Genomic DNA, 24382 nt, shown 5'->3' with positions numbered 1-24382 from the left:
CATTATCAAGGCTGGAGCTTTAATCCTAGTGGCTGGATTACATTATTAAGGCTGGAGCTTTAATATCAGTGGCTGACTTGTATTAAATCTGTTTTACATTACATATCCTACCCCCTATGGGGCCGTGAACAAGCCAAAAAACCCAGCCTACAGCACTAATCTGAGTGTGCCAACTCTAAAACAGCCTATATTATATTAACGTTGATACCCCTGTGCATTCTGCCCCCTCTGTGGCAGTGCATTCGCCATCTGCCAGTGTATCCTACCCCCTCCGTGGTAGTACGCTGTGCCAGTTCGGGTCTTTACATTCTGCCCCCTCCGTGGCAGTGTACTGCACCCAGGTTCATATAAGATGGCAGAACAGCCAGGCATGTCACCATCAACACACATGGTGCCAGATCAGCCAGACATGCCACAATCAGCCAAGCCACAACATACTAACACGTCTAAGACCAGACATGCCAAAGCACTGGCTAAGACAAAACATCTTTCCAGCCATAGTAAACCAAAGCGCCCTCGTTATGTCTCTGTGCCAACAACCACCACTGCACAGACACACATAAGTGATATTTTCCATTCTCCTGCTACTGCCTCTGACGAGGAAGAGTTTGTTGGCTTTCCCGCTCACTGTTCGCCTAACGAACCTACCTCTGGCTTACCGCCTCAGACATCTGTTCCAATAGCCCACCAGGCACATACATCTCACACATCTGGTCTGCAGCTGTCTCCTGATTTCCTCTCCCAACTCCAAGCCATGCTGGCTTATTTCACACAAATGCAGTCACTACCACAGGTTCCTGCCATACCCCCACTCAACATGGACCAACGCGCGTTCCATGCTGCTCATCCTTCCTGCTCGCCAGATCCCTTCGATGTAACCAGAGGCAGATGTACGGACGAAGCCTCGTATGCGGAGGAGTTAACTTTCACTGACCATGTTGAAGGAGACGACTGGAGCGACTATTCAGATCATGAGGAGGATACATCGTATCGCTTGTTCAATACCTCAGATTACCAACCGCTCGCACGTAGGGTACTTCATACCCTTGGTCTCCAGACTGCGCCCTCAACTTCGTCCGCTCCAACTCTCAAAGGGGCCAAGGTCCTCAGATCCCCTGCACCTACTGAACACTACATCCCGGTGCCGGACCCAATTGCCAAATTAGCTTCCGAAGAATGGGCCCACCCGCTCAAAGCTCGACGCTCCAAGAACATGGCTGACAGACTTTACGCCCTAGCCCCAGACTTCGCCACCAAGTTAGATGTCCCTGGCATAGATGAACCGATCGCTCGCCTCGTTTCACGATCTATCTTGCCCAGGGAAGGGGAATCCCACCTAAAAGATACTACTGAACGTTGAATAGACTTCGCCCTCCGCAAGAACCACGAGGCCACTGCCCTAGCCATGCGTGCCTCCGCCTCAGCCTCCATCTTCTCCAGAGCATCTATGATGTGGCTGGATGACCTTCTAGAGGATGATAACCCTGATCCTGTCGCCTTCAAAAGAGCACTATTGAAGTTACGTAAGACAGCAGCCTTTGTGGCCGATGCCACTTTGGATGCCACCCAATTAGGGGCACGAGCCATGACGACTCAAATAGTCGCTCGTCGCACCCTCTGGCTTCGCCACTGGCAAGCTGATTCAGCGGCCAGATTGAACCTGTCCAAGGCTCCTTACTCCGGATCTCTACTCTTCGGTGAGGAAGCTCTAAAGGCAGTTCTGGTTGATCCAAAAGACGCCCACAAACCGGTTCTAGCCACAGTCAAGAACATCGACCACAGGCCCTTCAGGCGATTTCCCTCCTTTCGTTCTAACCAGCCCTTTCGAGGAACGCGACCAGGAGGACGAGGCCGCGATTTCAGACCCTATGATTCCAACGCATTCAGGGGCTCCTGGAACCGACGCCCCCAGGGCAGAGGTCAGTACCAAGGGCGCAGGGGCAACTCATCGTCCTCATATAGGGGAGGTCCTCGCCTACACAAGTAGTATTAATGCCATCCCCATAGGTGGCAGATTACTTAATTTTGGAGATCGATGGCTGCGCCTTACTACGGTCCCCTGGATCAGGGACCTCTTCACTTATGGCTATACCATAGAGTTCTGGGCAACCCCATCAGACAGATTCCACCCGTCTCCTTGCCCAAGGGCACCAGCCAGGCACAACATCATGCAGACAGCTATACATCACCTCTTGCACGTAGCGGCAATAGAGCCAGTTCCCACAACTGAGAGATCAGAAGGGGTGTACTCCCTCCTATTTGCTGTGCCAAAACGAGATTTATCTTGGAGGGCGGTATTGGATCTCAAGTTTGTCAACCGTTTTGTAACATACCGCAGGTTCAAAATGGAATCTCTCCATTCCATTACCGAGAGTCTGCATGAAGGAGACTTCCTGGCTTCTATCGACCTTAAGGAAGCGTATCTCCATGTACCCATTTGCATAGCCCACAGAAAGTTTCTTCGGTTTGCCTTTGGCCACCAACATTTTCAATACAGAGCGATGCCATTTGGCCCCTCCTCTGCTCCAAGAGTATTTTCTAAGGTGCTACTCATCCTAGTGGCTTACCTTCGGACCCAAGGGGTTCATATCTACCCATATTTGGATGATCTGCTTATACGGGCCAAATCTGAAGAGCTGGCTCATCATCATTTAATGATCACCCTCAATGTTTTGCAGACCTACGGCTGGCTTGTCAACTTCGACAAAAGCCATCTCCAACCAACCCAACGCCTACTACATCTTGGGGCAATGTTGGACACCCTGCAGGCAATGGTCTTCCTGTCTCCAGATCGCATCACTGCCATCACAAGCATCGCAAGGTCCCTGATGCAACAAACATCCGCAGACGTCATGCTTCTCGCCAGAGCGCTCGGGATGTTTATCTCCACAATCCACATTGTGCCCTGGGCTCGAGCTCACACTCGGCCCCTTCAGTGGACTCTGTTGCCTTTTCAAAAAGACATTGCCAGCTCCAACCATCGCAAAGTTCGTTTGAGCCCCGCTCTGCGCCTCTCCTTTCGCTGGTGGACCAAGGTTCATCACCTCTCCAAGGGTACGTCGTTCAGAGAACCCCGCAGAACCGTCGTGACCACAGACGCCAGCCTCATAGGTTGGGGAGCCCACTGCAACTCCCAGTACGTTCAGGGGGTTTGGCCCAACGCAGAGCGATCTCGAAGCATCAACTGGCTGGAACTAAAGGCTGTCCACTTGGCTCTATGTCATTTTCAGTCTCTGTTCCCTTTGCATCATGTGCTCATTCGAACAGACAACACGTGTGTAAAATCACATTTGAACAGACAGGGGGGCACCAGGTCTCGTCCTCTGCAGGACTTAGCCTCCCTCATCTTTGTCTGGGCAGAACAACATCTACAATCCCTGAAAGCAGAGCACCTCAGAGGGATTTGGAATGTGACAGCAGACTGGCTCAGCAGACAACAGGTCTTCCCGGGAGAATGGAAACTTCATCCAGCCATTTTCCATCGTCTCCAGTGTCGGTTCGGCGCCCTCTCAGTCGACCTGTTTGCTTCCAGTCACAATTGCCAGCTTCCAAGGTACTTTGCCCGATACCTGGACTCAACAGCAGAAGCAGTGGATGCTCTGACAACACCGTGGCCAGACGGTCTATTGTACGCCTTTCCTCCCATACCATTGTTAGCCAAAACCTTGAGGAAGGCGCGAACCGAAAGGGCACAGCTGGTTCTGATAGCACCATTTTGGCCACGCCGACCGTGGTTCTCAGATCTTCTGGCAATGTCAATGATGGATCCTTGGACACTTCCAGTAACGCCAGACCTCCTATCCCAGGGTCCAGTACTGCACCAGGACCCTACTTGGCTCAATCTAACAGCGTGGCGTTTGAACGGAGACACTTGAGGTCAGCTGGACTGTCTGACGCTGTGATTGATATTATTTTGGCCTCGAGAAGACCATCTACCACTCGCATTTATCAACATACCTGGGTGGCTTTCTCCAAGTGGTGTCAGTCCCACCACCACGATCCATCCCAGGCCAATGTGCACCAGGTGCTCCAATTTCTCCATAGTGGCTTTATGATGGGACTTCGACCCAACACTCTACGTCGACATGCGTCTACTCTGTCATCCATTCTCTCAGTGTCCTCTCCTGGAGATCATATTTCCTCACATCCGTTCATCAAACGTTTTTTGAGGGGAGTCGCCCTACGCTCTCTGGCTGTCGTCCATCGGTTCCCCTCATGGAGTTTGCCGAAAGTTCTGCAGGCTTTGCAACGCCCTCCATTTGAACCCATCAGGACTGTGCCCCTACGTATACTGTCCTTCAAGGTCCTGTTTCTGATCGCAATCACATCTGCCAGACGCGTTTCGGAGTTGGGCGCATTGTCTTCTGCTAGACACCTCTGCGTCTTCCATAAGGACTCTGTTGTGCTGAAGACTGACCCTTCCTTTCGTCCCAAGGTCGATTCAGTTTTTCATTGCAACCAGGACATTGTGTTGCCTTCCTTTTGCCCGGATCCTACCCATCCTCTTGAAAAGGCTTGGCATTCGTTAGATGTCCGGAGGGCTCTCAAGACCTACCTGTCTAGGACCCAAGAGATTCGACGAACGGAGTCTCTGTTTGTATCCTTTCATCCAAGGTCTATGGGGCATAAAGTATCCAATTCTACCTTATCCCGTTGGTTAAGGGCATGCATTACTTTAGCATATGAGTCCCTGAAGCTGTCAGTTGCAGCTAGTATAACGGCTCATTCTACCAGGTCAGCTGCCACCTCGGCTGCTTTTGCCACTAATGCTCCTGTTGCCGATATTTGTAGGGCTGCAGTCTGGTCTACCCCACACTCGTTTATAAGGCATTATAAAATTGATCGTTATGCCTCTGCTGATGCATCTTTTGGCAGACGAGTGTTGCAACAGGTTCTTAATGAGGATTAACATGTGGGTGGTCCCTCCCTATATGGGTTGCTTTGGTACATCCCACAGTGATGGCCCACCTCCTATGGAAAATGTACCATTGGTCTCACCTGAAAGGTGATTTTCATAGGAGTGGGCCATCACGACCCTCCCAGTTGGAGGATGACTAGACATTTTATCAATGGGTTACATGTTATTGTTACGCTATTATATTTAAATGTAAGAGTGAAGTCAAGACTTTTAGTTCTGTTATGTTGTTATGTTAGAGTCATGTTGTTATGCATGTGACTATTATGTTATTTTCCTGGCGGGCCTGTTGGCCTTGTTCTTGTATTTTTAGATATCTCTTTTTAGACTCGCTACGAATGAACTGGAGAGTGGGAGGGGCATGACGTCCCTAGTCTTGACTTCAAAAACATTCTTGCCTTCGCACGATAGGTGGAACTATTCCCCACAGTGATGGCCCACTCCTATGAAAATCACCTTTCAGGTGAGACCAATGGTACATTTCTTTTCTGACCCCAGTTAAAATCAACCATTTCCCTAGCTTCAGGTAAATTCAGTCAAAATTAAGCTTGATCTTAAAGGCAGCATGTGATCAGGATCACCCTTTCTATCAGGCAGTGGGGTATTTGAATGTAGTTGCCACCAGACCCTGGGCATGCCACACTGGTTTTGTGATTTGAACAGTGTGTGAAGCCAAGAGAAATACCCTTAAGGGTATGCCACACTTCCATGTAATCATTTCAGTGTTCAAAATATTGGCTGTTGTGTAATTGCTGTGAAATCTGGTTATGTAAACTCTAACTTCTTTCCAGGCTAGAATCTTTACTACTGGAACTGAAGCCATTATGGTATAGCAAGGATTTATTTCTCAGGTTTTCTATCTTTGCACTGTATAATAAATTAGAGGATTTTGTTGGGGTTTTTGCAGGCAAAAGGGCAATGCTGCTTTTTGGTTTGTTCTGTTGGAGTGAGTTTTTGTTTTGTTTTGTTACAATAGTGGGAAGTTTGTCCTGTGAAACAGGGTCATACCTTTTGTCATTTTTCATCCTGGTGAGAACCTGATGTCGTAATACCATGTTGGCATTTTAATGTGGACTGAAGGATTTGTTCTAGTTTAGTGGCTCCCAAACTTTTTTTCCTCATGGACCACTTGAAAACTGCTGAGGGTTTTGGTGGACCACTTAATGATTTTTCTGCCCTTTCCCTCCCAAACATAATCACTGTTTTCTCTTTTTCCCCCCTCCCCAAGCCTCACACAGAAGATCTCATTCACATTACCTCAGAAGTAAGCCCCACCAAGATTGAAGAAGGTGAAGGTGTCCCTGCATTTGTAGTGCGAGTTGTTTCCGACTCTTAGGGTGACATCTTGCGACGTTTACTAGGCAGACCGTATATATGGGGTGGGATTGCCAGTTCCTTCCCCGGCCTTTTTTTTACCGCCCCAGCGTATGCCGGGTACTCATTTTACTGACCACAGATGGATGGAAGGCTGAGTGGACCTCGACCCCTTTTACCGGAGATTCGACTTCCCTTCCGTTGGAATCGAACTCCGGCCGTGAGCAGAGCTTCGGTTGCGTTACCGCCTCTTACCACTCTGTAGATATATACAGGACTACAGTCTTTGAAGCTTGATCCCATGCACCTTTACTCAGAAAGAAACCTGTGTTCTCTGTGATGCTTACTTGCAAGTAAGCATGGTTCATAGCCTAGAAATCTTTATTGGTTTTACCCTTCTTATATCCATGCTGTTGAAGAGAAAAGGAGACTTTTGTTTCAAGGGGAGGGGGGCATTAAAGGGGACATCATGCAGTTGATCTCATGCATATTTACTCAGAAGTAATCCCCACCAAAGGCCCATGGTAGATGCGCATTAGATTGCAGCCTAAATTTTCTCTTAAAGGATGCTAAAGAGTACAGTTAACAAGGGGCCGAATAAGCTTTCAACTGTAGGGAGAAAGGGTATCTGCACCATACCACCTGCCAGCTTGTTCACTTCTACATCTTTTCAACACCAGAGTAGGCCAGTCACTATCTCTCAGCCCAGTCTCCCTCACAGCGTTGTTGTAAGGATAGATTGGGGAGGGAGAGAACCTTGAGCTTCTTGAAGGAAAGCTAAACGCTAACATAAAATGGTACATAACAAAATAGAAAGCAGATGACACCCCCCCAAAGATTGAGACTGCAATCCTGTATTACCTGAGAGTAAGCGTCATTGAATACAGTGGGACTTGTTCCTGAGTAAATATGCATAGGTTTGGGCAGTGATGGGGAAGTTTCAAGAGCAGTGATGGGGTGGGGGATTTAAATAGCAAATAAGAAGTAAGTGAGGAGACTTATTCTTGGGGACCCTGCAACACATGACAGCATCCCCTCTCACTAGGCGGTGGGGGGGAGGGGACTGTGATACACACTATGCTCCTCACTCCTCCAGCTAATACCACTCAGGACAGTCTGTCCCACCCTGCTGTACTTTTTTTTTAGCTGCTGCTTCTACCATCACAACTGCTCTGAACCATGTAAGGGAAAGAAGGAGGGAGAAGTGAAGATCCCATCTGACCAACCAGCTCATTTCATTATGAAGGAGCAGAGAGGAAGAGGATACTAGATGGGAAAGCCTTTGATTCTCCTTTCATTTGGGCAGATCAGTAGTGCAGGGCTGTGGAGTCAGTACGCCAAACCTTCAACTCCGACTTAGACTCTATTTTTCTACTGTCCGACTCCGACTCCTTCATAAATGGCAAATGTATATTAACTAGTAATAACAAATTTACTGTAGTAAAATGGTAGCACAAGGCATTTCACCACCACCACGTGAATCATCAGGCTAGATTGATAGAACATAAAATATATTTATTTGATTAAAATTTCTGAACAAGAAAACTTTCCTAAATTCCTATGAAAGTTTTTATTTTGAAGCCAGAGTTGGAGTCAGTACATTTCTACCAACTCCGACTCCACCCAAAATTGCTTCCGACTCCACGACTCCGACTCCACAGCTCTGGTAGCTAGTTAAGGTTAGACATCTTTAGAGAGCAGATTTGGTTTACTGGCCTGCCGTAATACAATTTCAATATATCCTGAATATTCAAAATTATATATTCCAAGTCTTGGTGTAAAATAAGACCATACATAATCTAAAATGCATGCAGCTTGGAGGGAAGGTGTTTAGGGTGGTTCATCCTTGAAAACTGATAGATTCCACATACACTTACGGCAATATTTGGTTGACTCCGGCAGGAGCTGGTGAGATGGTGCAGCTGTTGTTCTCCTGTTTTCTGAATGGATCTGGTTGTTGCCAATGACCACAATGGGGAGGGGTGAGGCATGGGAGGTCAGCATGGTGTGGCAGGAGCATTAGATTGGCTCTGCACACCAAGCTTCTGTGCCTTTACCCTTCCCTTCTTGGTCAGCAGCAATGACCTGCAGCTGGGAGACCAATAGTGCCCTACCGACAGCCTTTTGCACTAGAAGATGTTTAAGATAGGACCTCATAAGGTCTGTTGTATTGTTCTATGGTCCTATTCTTAATGTTTTAAATTGTCTTAGTATTTTAAGTGTATGCTTCATGGTTTTAATGTTACGAATAGTTTAATTCTATTTTAATTGTATATTTTTGTATGTTTTTTACCTATGTGTAGTTTTTATTTGTAAGCCGCCCTGAGTTCCAGTTTTGGAAAAAGGGCGGGGTAAAAATAAAGAGTAATAATAAAATAATAATACCTGCACCACCTCACTGGTCACTACTGGTTGATTCCGGTATTCCATTGAAACCCCACTGAATTTCTGCAAGAGGAACCTAATTCAGGGAGTTTATAATGATAGCTCCTAGGCATGCTGTCTGTCACCCTCACAGATGAAGTGTATTGGGAGATGAAGGGGCAGTGTGGCCTTTTTTATTCTGCTGGATCTCTTACCATTCAATTCTGTACATACATACTCAAATGTAGGTTCCATTGATTTCAGTGGGGGTAACTCCCAGGTAATTGGGTATAGGGCTGTTTTTATAGTCAGTAATGTTTCTTTTTGTATTGGCTGCTTAAAATTCAATGACTGCTTCATATGAGTAATGGAATGAACCATGGAGAATAAACTGAAGATCAGTCTAGACAAAATGGAGATATTAATAGTGGATGGTCCTGTTGACTTAGATGGGGGAGGGATATGCAGCTTGGGAAAATATGGATTATTGACTTAGATTATTAGCTGCTGTTTTTTCTTAAGAAATTATATTGAGTGAATAACTTTTTATTAAGTTTAATTACTTAAAAAAAAATTCTAAAAAAATTTCTCCAGTGGTCAGTCTAGTTCCCGTCCCCCCAATCTCTTATGGCCTTCAAATTAAAGAAGGCCTCTTACAGAGCCTTTTTGAAGGAAAAAAAACCTAGACTTTGCTGAATCTCGTTGGAATCTTTTAATAAAGTCGATAAATGAGAACCAAGAACGCCAGTTCTGGACTTTAGTAAAGTCAGGACAAGGGCTGAGCAATATTCTTAAGCCCAACATAATTTCGATTTCAACTTGGCAAGCTCACTTTCAAAACCTCTATTCCTCAATCTCATCTCCACGCAATATTCTCCCAATGTCAGAAATCAAGAATTTGCCGCCATGGCCCCCAGTTTCAATCCAAGAAATAAAATCACTGATCGACTCATTAAAAAATGGAAAAGCCCCAGGTGAAGATTTTCTCTTACCAGAGGTCATTAAACAATTCTCCGACTGGTGGGCCCCATTTTTGGCCTGCTTATTTACTAAAATAAATGACACTGGTGCAATCCCCGAGGACTGGAGATGTAACATCATCATCCCTATTTATAAAAAGGGTGATCCCTCTAACCCTGCCAACTTCCGGCCAATCAGCCTGCTGAACGTAGTTTCTAAACTCTACGCCAAATTTCTTTTAATTAAATTAGAAGATTAGGCTCTGACACAACAGATCATTCACCCAGAGCAGGTAGGCTTCTGTAAAGGCTCCTCCCCGATCGATCACTGCCTAACTCTCCATGTTTTGGCAAAACAGTCCATCGCCGGTCCCACCCGACATTTATATGCAGCATTTGTTGATCTGGCCGCAGCGTTCGATTCGATTGACAGGAACGCTCTGTGGCACAAGCTGTACAAACTGAACATTGACCCCCGCCTTCTATATTTAATTCGTATTCTATATGTCAATACATTTGCACTGGTAAGAATTCCCTTTTCTGGAGCCCTCACCGACCCGATCGAGGTAGAGAGAGGTGTTAAGCAAGGTTGCTTGTTAGCCCCCATGCTTTTTAACCTGTTTTTAAATGATATTATCCCTTTCTTATCAGGACCTCAAATTTCCCCCCCCCTCTATTGGCCAAAGGAAAGTCTCGACACTTCTTTACGCCGATGACATGGTCCTCCTTTCCTTAGTCCCTATCGGACTTAGAAAGTTATTGAGATCTCTACAGACCTATTGTTCAAAGGAAAACTTGAACATAAACTACGCTAAAACCAAAGTTTTAGTATTTGGGAAGAAATTCCAAGGCCATCGTTGGCATATAGCTGAACATCAGCTAGAGCAACCTCGTGAATTTAAATATCTAGGAATTTACTTTTCGGACACCCTCTCTTGGCAATACCATCGACAATATACTAAACTGCTCGCGTCTAAGACAGCAGGGTCAATACTAAAATTTTTTCGCACTATGGGTGGCAATCAGATCCACCCAGCATTAAAAATTTATAACGCCAAGGTGATCCCACAGATCTTATATGGAACCTCAGTATGGGGTTGGGATAACCACATTGTTAAAGCCCTAGAAACTATACAAAACAGTTTTCTCAGGCGCTTACTATCTCTCCCGATGGGTACCTCAGCAGCAATGATACGAGCTGAGACTGGCTCCCCTCCCCTTATAGCACATATACATTTCACTCTTTTGAAGTTTCTAAGATCTACTAAAGAGCCTCAGTCTAGGGCATTACTTCAGTTGTGCCTTAAACACTCTTTTGCTTTTGCCCTATGGGGCTCTAAGCTAAATAACTTGTTATCTACATACCATCTCTCAGCATTGGAGTTTAACTCAGACCTAAACAACAAATCTTTACGTGAACGTGTATTTCTTTACTCCCTGAAATTAGATATGCTAACTCTTACCAACTCAAAGGTTTCTCCTTGGTTCTGGCGTTTTAAATTCATCCCTCAATGCACTACGTACCTCACACAACCTATACCCTCTGCTCTTAGACAGGCTTTTACAGCCTTACGCTTTTTTTCCCTACCAAATGCTGATAGGGAAGGTCGATTAGCTGGTGTCCCTAAGGATCAAAGGATTTGCGTCTGTGGTTCTCCAACACTGGAGGACCTCCCTCATGTATTGCTCTGTTGCCCAATATATATCCAACCAAGATCTAGATTCCTTAAGAAATGGCTAGACATTCCCTGGCTTATCTCACCTGATGAAAAAATTATTTTCTTAATGGCTGACCATATCTGAGAAGTAACCCATAATGTATCCCTTTTTATAATAGCAGCCAGAAAACTTCGGGCAAATCACATCGCCTCAACAAATATCATCTAGGCACGTTTTTAATTCCCCTTGTTTGATTATAAATTATTGTATTTATATCATGTTTGTATTGTATTTTTACTGTATTCCTTGCGTTGGCCTCCGGCCCTGCAATTCAACTTAATAAACATTAAGTTTAATTACTGTGCGTGATGTCCATCTAAGTCATACTCAGAATAGACTCTTTGAAATAAAATTAAGTTCCTTAGTCATGCCAACTGTACAGACGTGACCTTCATGCTGAATCCAGCTTCCTTTTTCCTATTTGAAATAATGATAAAATGCAATTTAATTTCTAAATTAACTGTTTTATACATCTTTGACTGTATTTTGAACAGGCTCTTTCCAAAGATGTAAAAACTCATTGTGAGAAGATGTGTGTGGTGCTGGGCAGTCCTGTGGGAAGAATTGAGATATCTGGATGTAAGACAGGGGTCCATGAAATCAGCCTTCAGGAAAATGCTGTGCCACAGAATGGGTAAGCCTGTGTCTCACTGAATGTTCTACATATGCACATGTTAGAGTAACATTTTTTCATATTGTTGGAATTACAAATTTGTGCAATAGGTTTGTTTTTGTGTAATAGGTTTGCAATTGAAATATTGTTTTAATATATATTTTTTAAATCATATCCTCATGACTGTTGTGGCTTGAAATAAGGAACTAATCTAGCTTGACAGGCTTTGCCACCGAGTGCTGAACAGTCCGAGACAAGGAGCTAATCTAGCTAATAATCAGAGACTATTTTCATTTTGTTATTCCTCAACATTAAAAACGGAGTAGTGATCAGGGCCACACACACTACTGGTGAGTAGATCTTCTAATCTAGAAAGGCAGACGTCACACAAGATCAGGAAGTGTCCCCTACCCCTTCTGGACATGGTTCCAATGGACAAAAGTCAGTGTAGTGCTTCCAGAGGGAAGTGACTCACCCTGTTATTGTCCTGAGCCATGAAAACACTGGAAAATAGGGCTGCATTTTATGTGATGTTGAAGCTCAAATGTAACATTAGGGATGAGACCCTACTCTTCCATGAGTTGAGGAAGAGGCAGGGCTGATGGCAAGTATAAATTTCCACCACCCCTGCTGACAATGAATCAGTTGAAAAGTCACAACTGGGCTATACTGATGAAAATCTACATGGCAGACAGTATTGTTTGTCCATGTATGTTTTCCTATACTGCACTATATCCTGTACTATTCCTGTACAGTATTGTACTTAGGGTTGCCATATTCCAGTTCCACAAATCCGGGCAGGCTAATTTGCATATTATGCAAATATGTGCATATTATTTGCATATTATGCAAATATTTGCATATTAACATTTGGGTTGTCCCGTTGTTTTGTTTTTGTACCTAGGAATTACCACCAAAAACTGGGGAAAGATGTGAGAAATATTTTTTTTTAAAAATTTACATTTTCAGCCTTAAATGCCTAGACTCTAGTTTCCAACACTATGGAATATTTATTGATTGATTAAGAGGATTTATATCCTGCCCTTCTGCTGTTAAAAACAGAGCTCAGGACAGCTTACAAATATAATAAAAACAATAAAAATACACAATCAATATAAAAACACAATAAAAACACAAAATAGCAACAAACATAAAGTCAGGGCACCAGTCTGGTTAACCATTACATATACGATATATTTCAGAGATGTGGTGGGTGGAGAAATACAAAAAGCCAAAATGTTAGAAAAAGGAGTCTTTCACAACACATGCTCAATTGTAAATACTGTTGCAGCAAGTGTTACAAGTTCCTCCAGTATTCCACTGGTGCAGGCACTCAGACATTCAAAGTATCTGTATGTTTCTTAGGTTTTATAAAAGCAGAGCTTTGCTTAACTCAAAGTTTCTTCTCCCTTTGATCAACTACATCTACACAGGTTCCACCTCCCTACTCAAAATGAAACTGGGCCTGGAAGTGTGCAACTACCCCACATGTACTTGCTAATTAGATTACCAATGCCAGGATGTCTGTCTCATCGACTACTCTCCTGCTCCCCCCCCCTCCCCGGGCATCATGAAAGACCCAGTCCTGGATGTGAAAGTTGGACAGTAAAAAAAGCGGATAAGAGAAAAATCAACTCATTTGAAATGTGGTGTTGGAGGAGAGCTTTGCGCAAACCATGGACTGCGAAAAAGACCAATAATTGGGTGTTAGAACAGATTAAACCAGAACTATCACTAGAAGCTAAAATGATGAAACTGAGGTTATCATACTTTGGACACATCATGAGAAGACATGATTCACTAGAAAAGACAATAATGCTGGGAAAACCAGAAGGGAGTAGAAAAAGAGGAAGACCAAACAAGAGATGGATTGATTCCATAAAGGAAGCCACAGACCTGAACTTACAAGATCTGAATAGGGTGGTTCATGACAGATGCTCTTGGAGGTCGCTGATTCATAGGGTCGCCATAAGTCATAGTCGACTTGAAGGCACATAACAACAACCTCTTCAAAGTACTGATAAGCCTCTTGTTTTAATTAAAATAATAATTATAAATTCTTGCTCTTATCACTAATGGGAGTTAATTATCTTGCATATGCCCATAGTAAATTTTCAGATACTTTCAGACCCTCAGCGATTTTCAAGTGGTCTATGTAGAAGAAAAGTTTGGGAACCCCTGGTATAAGACATCTGCTTATGTCCCTATGCTGCTCTCACCCCTCATTTAGGTGCCTGGGATGCATGCGTGTGAACATACCTCCTTACAATTATGGAAAGTGATTCTTAATAATAAGTCTCCAGACACAAAGTTACATAGGTATTTATCAGTTGTTTAGTAGAAAATTCAGAAGTGCAGAGTCCCTTCATGATAGTTGCAGCCATGTACACCCTTTTTTGCTCCTGGATTAAGAATGAGATCTTTGTTAATGCATTCTCTCACAATAACAAACATCTCTAGGAGCCAATCAGCATGTAAGTGGAGAGCATTAGCAACTGAGAAGAGTCTTCTCAGTGACTGACTCACCTCCTTTCACTCTGATTGGCTCAAATCTGCAGAAAAGGCAAGGAAGCCTATTAGAAGACTCTTCTCAGTGACTAACACACTCCCTTTTCATACTGATTGTAGGATGCTTGGAGACATAGGGACCTTGCTCCCAAAAAAGCAGAGGGACTAAGACCCCCTGAGCGACTACCCTTCTGGTGCTTATAGACATAACTGTAAAATATCTTGTGATGTGCAAGCTCGATATGACATTATTTATTAAGTGTGTTTAGGATTACACTGATGGCATTCCCAAATATGTACTTTCACACAGACGTTGGTTTTCCATAACACGATGTTCATCCAAGCCTCCACACTTTAGGGGGTGGGCATTACTTGCACACCCCTTCCATAAGCACATCAAAGTTGGATACACACCTGAACCAAGACCCAGACAACAGGGCACTCAAAACAAAAAGGTAATTACAGTGGCTGAGTAGATCTTGTACAGTGGTTATACTGACTGGGCAGTCACTGTACTTCATATTTTACAAAATACTTTTTCCTACACAAAGATTAAATTTCTGTGTATGAAAAAGTAATATATGAAGTGGTCTCAATAGTGAGAAAAGTAAACAAGTGAATGGTGATCCAAATGTTTTTCATTATGAAGCTAGCTGCCAGATGATGTATCACCTTCCCTACGCATAGAGCGTAGACTGAAAGAACAGCACCCAAGCCACCATTCGATACGTGCACGTGTTCTTTCCAACATGAATCTACAGGTCTCAAAAAGTAATGTGTGAGAAAGTCCTCAAACACCTTATAACATGCCTCAAACATGGTCTCTTGTTCTACCAGCATGCCTTCACACCATCACTTTGCCAAAACATAAGGATAGGTAAATTGCTTTTAGGGAGGTTGACAATTATGATTTCCTATTTATTTAATCTAAACAATATTTAAAATACATAAAGGCAGCCAGGGGAAGATACTGGAGAAATATAAAATAAATACAAATAAAAAAGGGGGGGAGGTGAAGAGACCTTAAATGTGCTACTCACCATCTCTCAGCCTATCCTCCCCTAAGGATGAAAACAACGGAGAACCATGACCACCCCTAGGAAGAAGGGCACACTTAAAATGTAGAGGAAAAAATCATCTACAACCATAGTGTGAAATCAAATACTTATTGGGACACAGTATGAAGAAATATCTATATAAACATGACTCTCAAATATGTTTATGAATTACACAATCTGTAAATATATTTACAGTGCAATCCGATGTTTGTTTACTCAGAAGCAAGTCCCAATGTATTCAATGGGGCTTACTCAAACTGGGAAGTGTGCAGAGAACTACAGCCTCAAGTGATAAGGAACTTGTTCTTTCAACTTGTTCTTTTAAGTTGAGACCTTATCCCAGACTGTGTTGGAATTGCTTTTTAATATGTTTTTAAGCCTTTTCTTTTTTTAAAAAAGGTGTTTTTTTAAAACTTTTAAAAAATATTTTCAAAGATGTTTTAATATATTTTAAAGTCTGTTTTTTATGATGTTTTAAAGTGCTTTTAGTGCTTTTGTTTGCCGCCCTGGGCTCCTACTGGAGGAAGGGTGGGATATAAATCAAATAATAAATAAATAAACTTCATTCACCCAACCCAAAATTCAGAATCATGCCTCTTTAGGCTGTTTTCCAACTGTTTGTTCTTGCTTTATGGTTATTGGATTTTAAAGGGATTTATTTCTTATTGTGAGTTGCCTTGGTTTCCCAACCCTACCTCACAGGGTTGTTGGAAAGACTCCATACACACACACACACACACACACACTGCAGATGTATACATACATACAGCCCATATAATAGTTTATTGTCAAACCAGTTGGTCATTGCAGAAAAATCAGTATTTAAAAAAAATCAGTATTAATTTCCTACAGAATAAAAACTGTAATACCTGCCTATTTGCTTTAAAATAGGACTGGAGGGGGGGACAGAAATAGTTAGAACACAAACACAATTCTTTTTTACATTCATTCAAAAGTCCCATTAATTTACAGCACATTCATAACCATGTCTACTCAAAAGTAAGTCTTATTGAATTCAATGGGATTTACTCTGGGCATATGGGATTAGCATGCTTTTACCTCCACAAAAGCAAGTATTGGGAAGGTTTTGAAAACACTGCCCAGGATCTGAGTCCTGCACACAAGAGGAAAAAAAACCTGAAATGTATATACTTACCCAATCTATGAGATTTTCAGATAAACGGGGGGGGGGGGGAGGACACCATTTTCTGGCATTGCAGTGAGGTTTTCTAGAAACTCCCCAGGTCAACCAAATTGGCTTCACACTGATTGGCTGCAGGGGTTAGACTGAGCTACGAAGCGCTATAAAGGACAGATTTGTTTAAAAAAAAAGATTTAACAGTCGGGGGGGTGGCTGATGTTTTTTGTGTATATCTCGAGAACCGGATCACCTAGAAATTTATTTTTGTTTAAATTAAAGCTGAGAATCCGGGCCACCTAAGGGGCTAAACCGGTGCCGGGTGGCATGCAAAGAATCCGGGTAAAACCCGGCTAACCGGGCAATATGGCAACCCTAACTCTACTGGCTAAGCAAGCTGTACAGATTCAAAAAAGTGCTAGTCCTATGAGTATAATAGAGACTTCTGATTTTCCATGTCATCTCACAGGCAAACACATGAATCTGGTAACTACCTATCAAACTAGGGTTTGTTTTAGGCCTAACAGCAATCTCTGCAGCAATGCATGCAGATTCTTCTGTTTCCTGACAGCCTGTTGCTTCCTCCTTTCCAGGAACATGCATGACCTCATCATACTTTGATCTCTGCCACACACCCTACTTAGGGCCCCTGTAGATTACTGCCTCTAAAGTAGGCTTTGTGGTAGATACTACGTTTTCATAGTAATGGCTAATAGAAAGCAGCAAATGGTGATTTGTCTGGGCGTTGGTGGGATTGCTTGGAGTGCTAGGCAGAATTGTTGCCATCTGGGGAGGGAGACAGAAGAAATACCAGAAGAATACAAGGAAAGGGGGGGGAATGACTTGTGTTGATGGGGAAAACTGGTGGCAGTGGAAGCTGTGTGTGTCCTTGTTGGGTGTATGCAGGTTTCCCTATGTTAGGCCAAGGAAATGTGGCTACTCAGCATCTTACACAATAGCCTTGGATGTGACTTTCGTTGTGGTATATATTTCTGTATTTCTCAGAAGTTCCTAACTTTTTTTAAGCTTAAGTATTGTATGCTACCAGACTTGTGGTTGTAACATCTGGTATATTGTAAGCAATGAGATCCAGACTCTTGATTCTAAACCACAAACATTCAGAGAAGAGCTGCTTGGTGTATTTTCCCACTGCTTCTCTTAAAGTAATTCAGTTTGTTTTCTGAGTCTCTGAGTTAATGAGAAATTTAAAAACAAAACAAAAACTAACACAGTCTAATTTGGTTGCATGAGTTTTATTCAATTTGATTAAATCTGCATAAATTCACAGATGTATAAAACAATTCTAAAACCATTCTTTCTGTGTTTTTAGATTATGTATTCATGCCACATGGGAGGGAGTGCCTCTTTTCGAGAAGCTGCCTGATGTGACACATACATGCATTCCCTCAGCCTGTTCTCTAGGAATACTTTAAACATTATTAATAGTGTAAAAAAAATCTGGGACCCAATTGATTCGGGTGAGGCCAGTCCTATCATTAGTCAGCTATCTCAGGTAGCAGGTGCTAGTGTGTGTGTGGGGGGGACAGTGCCCCTGATTGTTCCTCTCGAACTCACCCTTCCCCACAAGTTATTCCCTCTCGGTTGGAGGACAGATGTACTTTGCACTCCCTAAGCTAGCCTCCCGCTCTCAAGGGGTGTCCTATTATGAGTGTTGGAGTAAGATTGAGCTGCTAATCCAGGTGACATCTTAGGTGGAATGAAGAGAGGACACTATCTTGTCCTTTGACCCAGACAAACTATCTTGATCTGACCCAGATCAGGGAATATTTTTTTTATTCATCAAAACATTTTAAACTGATTTGAACTGTCTAACGTTGCAGCCCTACTTCATAGATACCAAAATCATAGATGTAAAGTCCCTCCCAAAAAACCCTCTCTCCCCCCCTCCATTTTTTCTGGGCATTCACAACTCTTGATTAAAAGTAACAAGTGACTGAATGTTACACTGAGCTTTTACAGCCCTTTGTGCCAAGGCCCTTTGCTAATGGAACACATTTTATTATTTATATATTTTCTTTCCTATAGTCACTTCTGCTAACATTTTAAAAAAGCATTCTGTTTTATCTTTCTAATGCCAAAGACCTAACTATTTTAGCACTATTCATAAATGCCTGGGCTGAAATGTAACATTTAATCTCTTCCTCCTGTTGATAGGAAACAGTTGTTAAAATATCTGGGATCATTATCTTTGAAGAGAAAAGAATATAAAGGGCCCAGTCTTTCCCTTTCTCTTGTTTAAAAAACTGGCTAGTAAACATTGTAATAAGAATATTGAGCAAGCACACACAAAACCTATAAAAAAATTGATGGACTCCTGTCAGACCGAATTATAATGAACACGAACAAGTACAGTTATAAATGCTTTATGTTCAACAGTCATGGAGGTATTTTGCATTGATCTGCATGTTACAATCAGTATATATTTATTTTTATAGCCTGAGTGCTTCAATTTTGTGTTAGGATCTTTCAGATGGTGCTATGAGGCATCCCTTGGTGGCAGAAGTGGGGGTGTGTGTCTAAATACTAGAACTCTGAGAGTGATCCATTGCTACTGGAAGCAGCAGCTTGAAGTCCTCTCTGAAATCCCAAGTAGGAACTTTGCCAGTAGCTGCTCAGTTAGTGCACTAGAGGTCAATACTTATATCAGCTCTCATGCTAAAATCATTAATATCTATTCACCCTTTATTACAAATGTAAAAGGATTACAGAATCCTGAACATAACAAGATTCATATCATCGAGCACAAGAATATCTTTCACCTACTGGAGACAGTTGTGATACGGTTAGAGGAGTCTCAGGATGTTGGGGAGGGGGCAAGTTGCATAGATTGAGAAACACGGTACAAAAGTAAAAAAATTAAGAAAAATATGTCAAATTCTGTCAAAATATACAGAATATCCAATTTTGCCTTACCAGTACAAAATAGTTTATACCATTCACCTGTCATTAGCTTTATTTTGTGACTGCTCTCAGTAAAATTATTCATATTGTTGACTGGCAGAGGTGGCAGTACACTAAAGTCACAACATGGGTGAGTATTGCCACAAGGGAATACTCATCAGCCTTGTTTGTATATAATTTTAAAAAATGAAAATGGACTGCCTTTAAGTCGATTCTGACTTATGGCGACACTACGAATAGGGTTTCCATGGTAAGTGGTATTCAGAGGTGGTTTACCATTGCCTTCCTCTGAGGCTGAGAGGCAGTGACTGGCCCAAGGTCACCTAGTGAGCTTCATGGCTATGTGGGGATTTGAACCCTGGTCTCCCAGGTCGTACTCCAGCACTCTAACCACTGCGCCACACTGGCTCTCTACATAATGTTAAACCACAGTTAATTGCTTAAAAGTGAATGTGCAGCGTGTTGGTGCATGCGGCTGAAAGACACTTCACAGGCACTTCACTCTTCCCCTGCTTCAGCTGCTGCCTCAAGTTAAACCTTAGAGGATACTCAACTACGTTTTTGGGTTAGCACTAGGGTTAGCACTAGCACAGTGGGTTTCCTTCTTCCCTCTGCATGCACTATGCACTGTCCCCAAACTTGCTCTTGGAGGGTTGGGGAAAACCTTAGAACAGATTTAGGGGGCATGCAGAGGGAGGAGAGGGGGAGATTGTTCCATTGAGCAAGGAGAAATCCTTGCACTTACAGAATCCTTGCTGTAGTGCTATATTGAATACAGTCCAAGGTCTGCTTAGCATTGTGTCCAAACCTGAGCTCATGGTTGCTTCTCCCCAAACAAATCATGAGATGTAACCCAAGAATAGACATTAATTACAGCTCAGATTTAGATGTAACACTAAGCGCGCACTAACGCACAGCACATTCAGCTTTATACAGTGGCTTGGTTTATGAAGTAATGTGAAAGCCAGGACACTATCAAACCAGGTGTGCCATTTTTAGCAGTACCCATGAAATTCTTTTACCTCCTGTCTCCTGAATTGCCAAACGTTTTACAAGTAATCTTGCTTTCCTGATACTGGGTACTTTTTGAGAAAGAAGTATTCATTTATTTCTTACATTTCACACCTGCCTTTGTTTTGTATCTCCCTACCCTTTTGGTGTAAACATCTTACAGATTTGTATTTAGTGGAATTGAAGGTCACAAGGGGAATGTTTGCCAACAATTTTCAAACATTTGTGGGCATTCTTCCAATTTTGGATACATCAAAAATAGTCCCTGATTTTTATGTACAAGCTGCTTCCAGCCTTATATGCTAGAATGTGGCATGTGGTAAAAATTTATAGAAAAAAATTAAGTACAATTTCCCCCCTTTTTAAACAAGGTTATCTTAAAGATGATAAAATGATGAAGATAGTATTTTCTTCCTGTAATAAATAAGAATAATAATCAAGAAACACAAACAATGTCTACTTTACCTAATTTGGTTTAAAGCTTTTTGATCACTGATATTAGAATAGTAATGTTGTATAAAAATTCAAGTTCCTGCATGAACACATGCCAGTTTATTTAAGATTTAGTTTTATTTTTGTAGCTGGATTCACTGATTTAGGTGTCCTTGTCAACCAGTTCTTTCAGTCACTTTAAAAAATGCAGTAAGGTTTTTGTGGTGCAACACTGGCATTGATCTTAAAATCATTGCAGAAATATTTTCAACAATTGTTTGCAAATCATGATTCTTTTATTAATACTTCATATTGAAAACAACAACTCCATAGTAGTAGCGTTGAAGGTTGTGTGCGCCTTTGGCCTGATAAATCACTTTTCATTTCAGCAAATCAGTAGCAGACTAGAATCTTCTGTGTGCGTAGTGTGTTTTAATGACGAAGGGATTATAAGTCTTGGAATGCCTGCTCCTGATGGAATCCATGTTATTACTTTTAAATCTTCTTATCCTGTGCCTTCTTCCAGAAAGTCATCTTACCCTCCCTAGCTGGTTGGAGTAGATGAAGCATTTAGAAAGCTCTCACTCCAAGTCTCCTTGTTTGTGACACAAGGGAGTCTTCAGCACTCATGAATGAACATCAACTAAACCTCCTAAAAGTGGAGCAAACGTTGGTTTTTCTCTGAATATGTCTTTATGCACATAGTAAAAGAGGTGGGAATAGTGAGAATGTTGCATCCCTTTGAGGTGACTAGAGAACTTTAAAATTTGTTCACAAAATATTCTGGTTTTCTTACTGGTTTTGGTGTTTCAAAATGCAGAGATTAACTCAAGGAGAACCAGTGTGACCTGGTCTTCTATCTTTCTAAACTATAACCCACTTTCAACTTCAACCTGCATCATGGGGCCTTGGGTTTTTTATATTATCATATCATATATATATATACTAAGAGTGAATTCCATTTTCAGAATGCCCATTCTGTGTATTGAAGAAGGCAACACTCACACACAAGAGAGAAGGTATTAGCTGGCTTGGGGAAATGCAAAGTTACAAAAGTACGAAAGCAAAAAAACCTGAAGGGTGGAAAATTAACCCAAACAGCCCAGTGAGACTGAGGATGTTCAATGGGCATGGGTTGACTGCAGAAGGGTGAACAAAATGAAAAACCTGGGAATGGAATTGCTGGAAACCTGAATAGGAGCAACATGAACAGGAACATTGCAACATTTTGTCTCTCCTTCCAGCTGTGTTTCCCATTTCCTTCTACCCTCTTTTCCTCTGTTTCTTTGTTTAACAAGATCATGAAAGGTTGAGTCTCTAAGGTGACATTTCAATAGTCAAGTGGCCTGGAAAAACCTGGGTGATGGCTTGGACTAGGGAAACTTGTGATGAGGATAAGATGGGGAAATCCCATGTATGCCACCCAGAATTCTAGACAGAATGGTGGCATACAAGTGTGATAAATACTAACTTTGAAATATTACTACACCAGATATTAGTATTTGTGCAGAAGTTGTCTAGCCACTTGAACAATTTTTTAAAATCTTTGTAATATGCTGTTTTTCTATTACTTGTGTTCTATTAGAACAATAAACTGGAGCAAGGTATGTATTGTATTGTTTGTATAGTGCTTGTTTTGGCTTGAAAAGGGGTATAGTTTTGGAAAATGGTGTATAAGGTTTTGTGGATTATGTTGGCAGTATTAATCTTTGACATCTAATAGATCTACCTTTTTATGCCCATCATATGAAGCTTATTGAGATATGAAAAAATAATTAAAACTTTTATGTATGATAATGAGTGAAATGGAGAATATGTAACAGTGCAACATCATTTTCAAAAACTATATTCATATATTCTAGTGTTCGTGTTCTTTTTTTAACAAATAGAATAAGTTTAGATATTAAAATGTAGCTTCTAAGTAGTAGATAGGTAGGGGCCTACTACTTTTCTTAAGACGCAACTGAATACCAAAAGTATGTGTTTTAGAGAAATATTACTTCCTCCTGCTAGAAATACCCAGACATCAATCTCTATTTCAGCAGATTCAATGGATATGGCAGGAAGAGTTATTATATACTGTGATCCTCCTTTTATTAAAAATAAACTGGGCTAGTTTTTCTCCTGATGGCTTTTCAGGTGATAACTATAGGATTGTTTATACTTATAGCTAGATGATCGGGGGGGGGGGGAACGGAACTTTTTGCTGGAGGAAACGTTTTTAAAAGCTCAGCATAATTCCAAAAACTAAGAAAAAAAAGTTTTCCCATGCTGTTAAGCACAAACACAGCCTCTTAGACTGTGTGACCTTCCTATATCTGCTTGTATTTTTCTGCATTTTGTTTACAAATGGTAGATCATTTTAAGTGTATGTTGAATAAGTTATACTTTTGTCATATGTCTACATTTAAAATTCAGAATAACCCAATACAACTCTATCTAATAGTTAATTTCTCATGCAAAAAAATATACGCTCTAGGTGTGGCATTAAAGTGATTGTTGTTGTGGGCCCTCTAAGCCTTAGAATCTGAGGATCAGAAGAAGTAGTTGAGCTTTAGTAAACCTATGATTGTTGCAAAACTTCATACTAATTTGTGGATTACCTTCCAAAGGTAGATCCCTCTAGTATATTGAGAATATTCTGTATGCATGGTGGACCACATTTACTGTTCAGTGAGACTGAAGAGTTCTTAGATTCTAGAACAAAGGATCCAACCCATTATAGAATGCTCTGTGAGTTGGTGGTTCCTGAGTTCAGATAATTGGTCAATAGCCTGATTTGGATGGGGTTGTACTCCCTCTGAAAGAGCAGGTTTGAAGTCTGGGGGTACGCCTGGATTAATCCTTGTCGCTAGAGGCCCAGGTGACCTCAGAGGCTAGGAGTGCCTTTTACCAGCTTCAGCTGGTGAGACAGCTGTTTCCGTTTCTGTGCTCTGTGTGGGGCTGCCCTTAAAGTTTGTCTGGAACCTGCAACTGGTGCAAAATGTGGCAGTGCGACTGCTCACTGGAGCAGGGTATCACCAACATGTCACCCCGCTGCTGAAAGAATTGCACTGGCTGCCCATTAGCTACCAGGCCAAGTTCAAAGTTCTGGTTTTGGTGCACAAAGCCCTATCCCGCTTGGGACCAGGATACCTGAAAGATTGTCTTACCCCTTATATACCCAGTTGATCACTACGCTCTGCAGGTGAGGGCCTCCTGCAGATACCCTTTCATCAGGAGGTCTGTTCTGCACAACATAGGAAGTAGACCTTTAGTGTTGTGGTACCTACCCTTGGAATTCTCTCCCCTTTAATATTAGACAGGAACCATCGGTGTTATCTTTTTGATGCCAAACTGAAGACCTTCCTCTTTCAACAAGCCTTTTAAGTAGAGACCTTATCCCAGTCTGCATCTGTGTTGGAATTGCTTTTTAAGATGTTTTTAAAG

The 24382-nt window shown here is 42.1% G+C and overlaps 1 protein-coding gene across 3 annotated transcripts in view; it reads left to right on the top strand.

The window, feature by feature from the left end:
* Window positions 1–24382, top strand: part of MGMT (O-6-methylguanine-DNA methyltransferase) — a 303940-nt gene that overhangs the window by 66241 nt on the left and 213317 nt on the right. For all 3 annotated transcript variants that reach the window (XM_061635654.1, XM_061635655.1, XM_061635656.1), the window contains exon 3: window positions 11766–11905. In XM_061635654.1, the coding sequence (XP_061491638.1) occupies window positions 11766–11905 (140 nt within the window). The remainder of the gene's footprint in view (window positions 1–11765; window positions 11906–24382) is intronic.

This window comes from Rhineura floridana, chromosome 7, assembly GCF_030035675.1.
Source record: "Rhineura floridana isolate rRhiFlo1 chromosome 7, rRhiFlo1.hap2, whole genome shotgun sequence".
Classification (NCBI taxonomy): Eukaryota; Metazoa; Chordata; class Lepidosauria; order Squamata; family Rhineuridae; genus Rhineura; species Rhineura floridana.
Note: the sequence above shows the minus strand (reverse complement) of the source record. Positions and strands in the feature narration are given on the sequence as shown.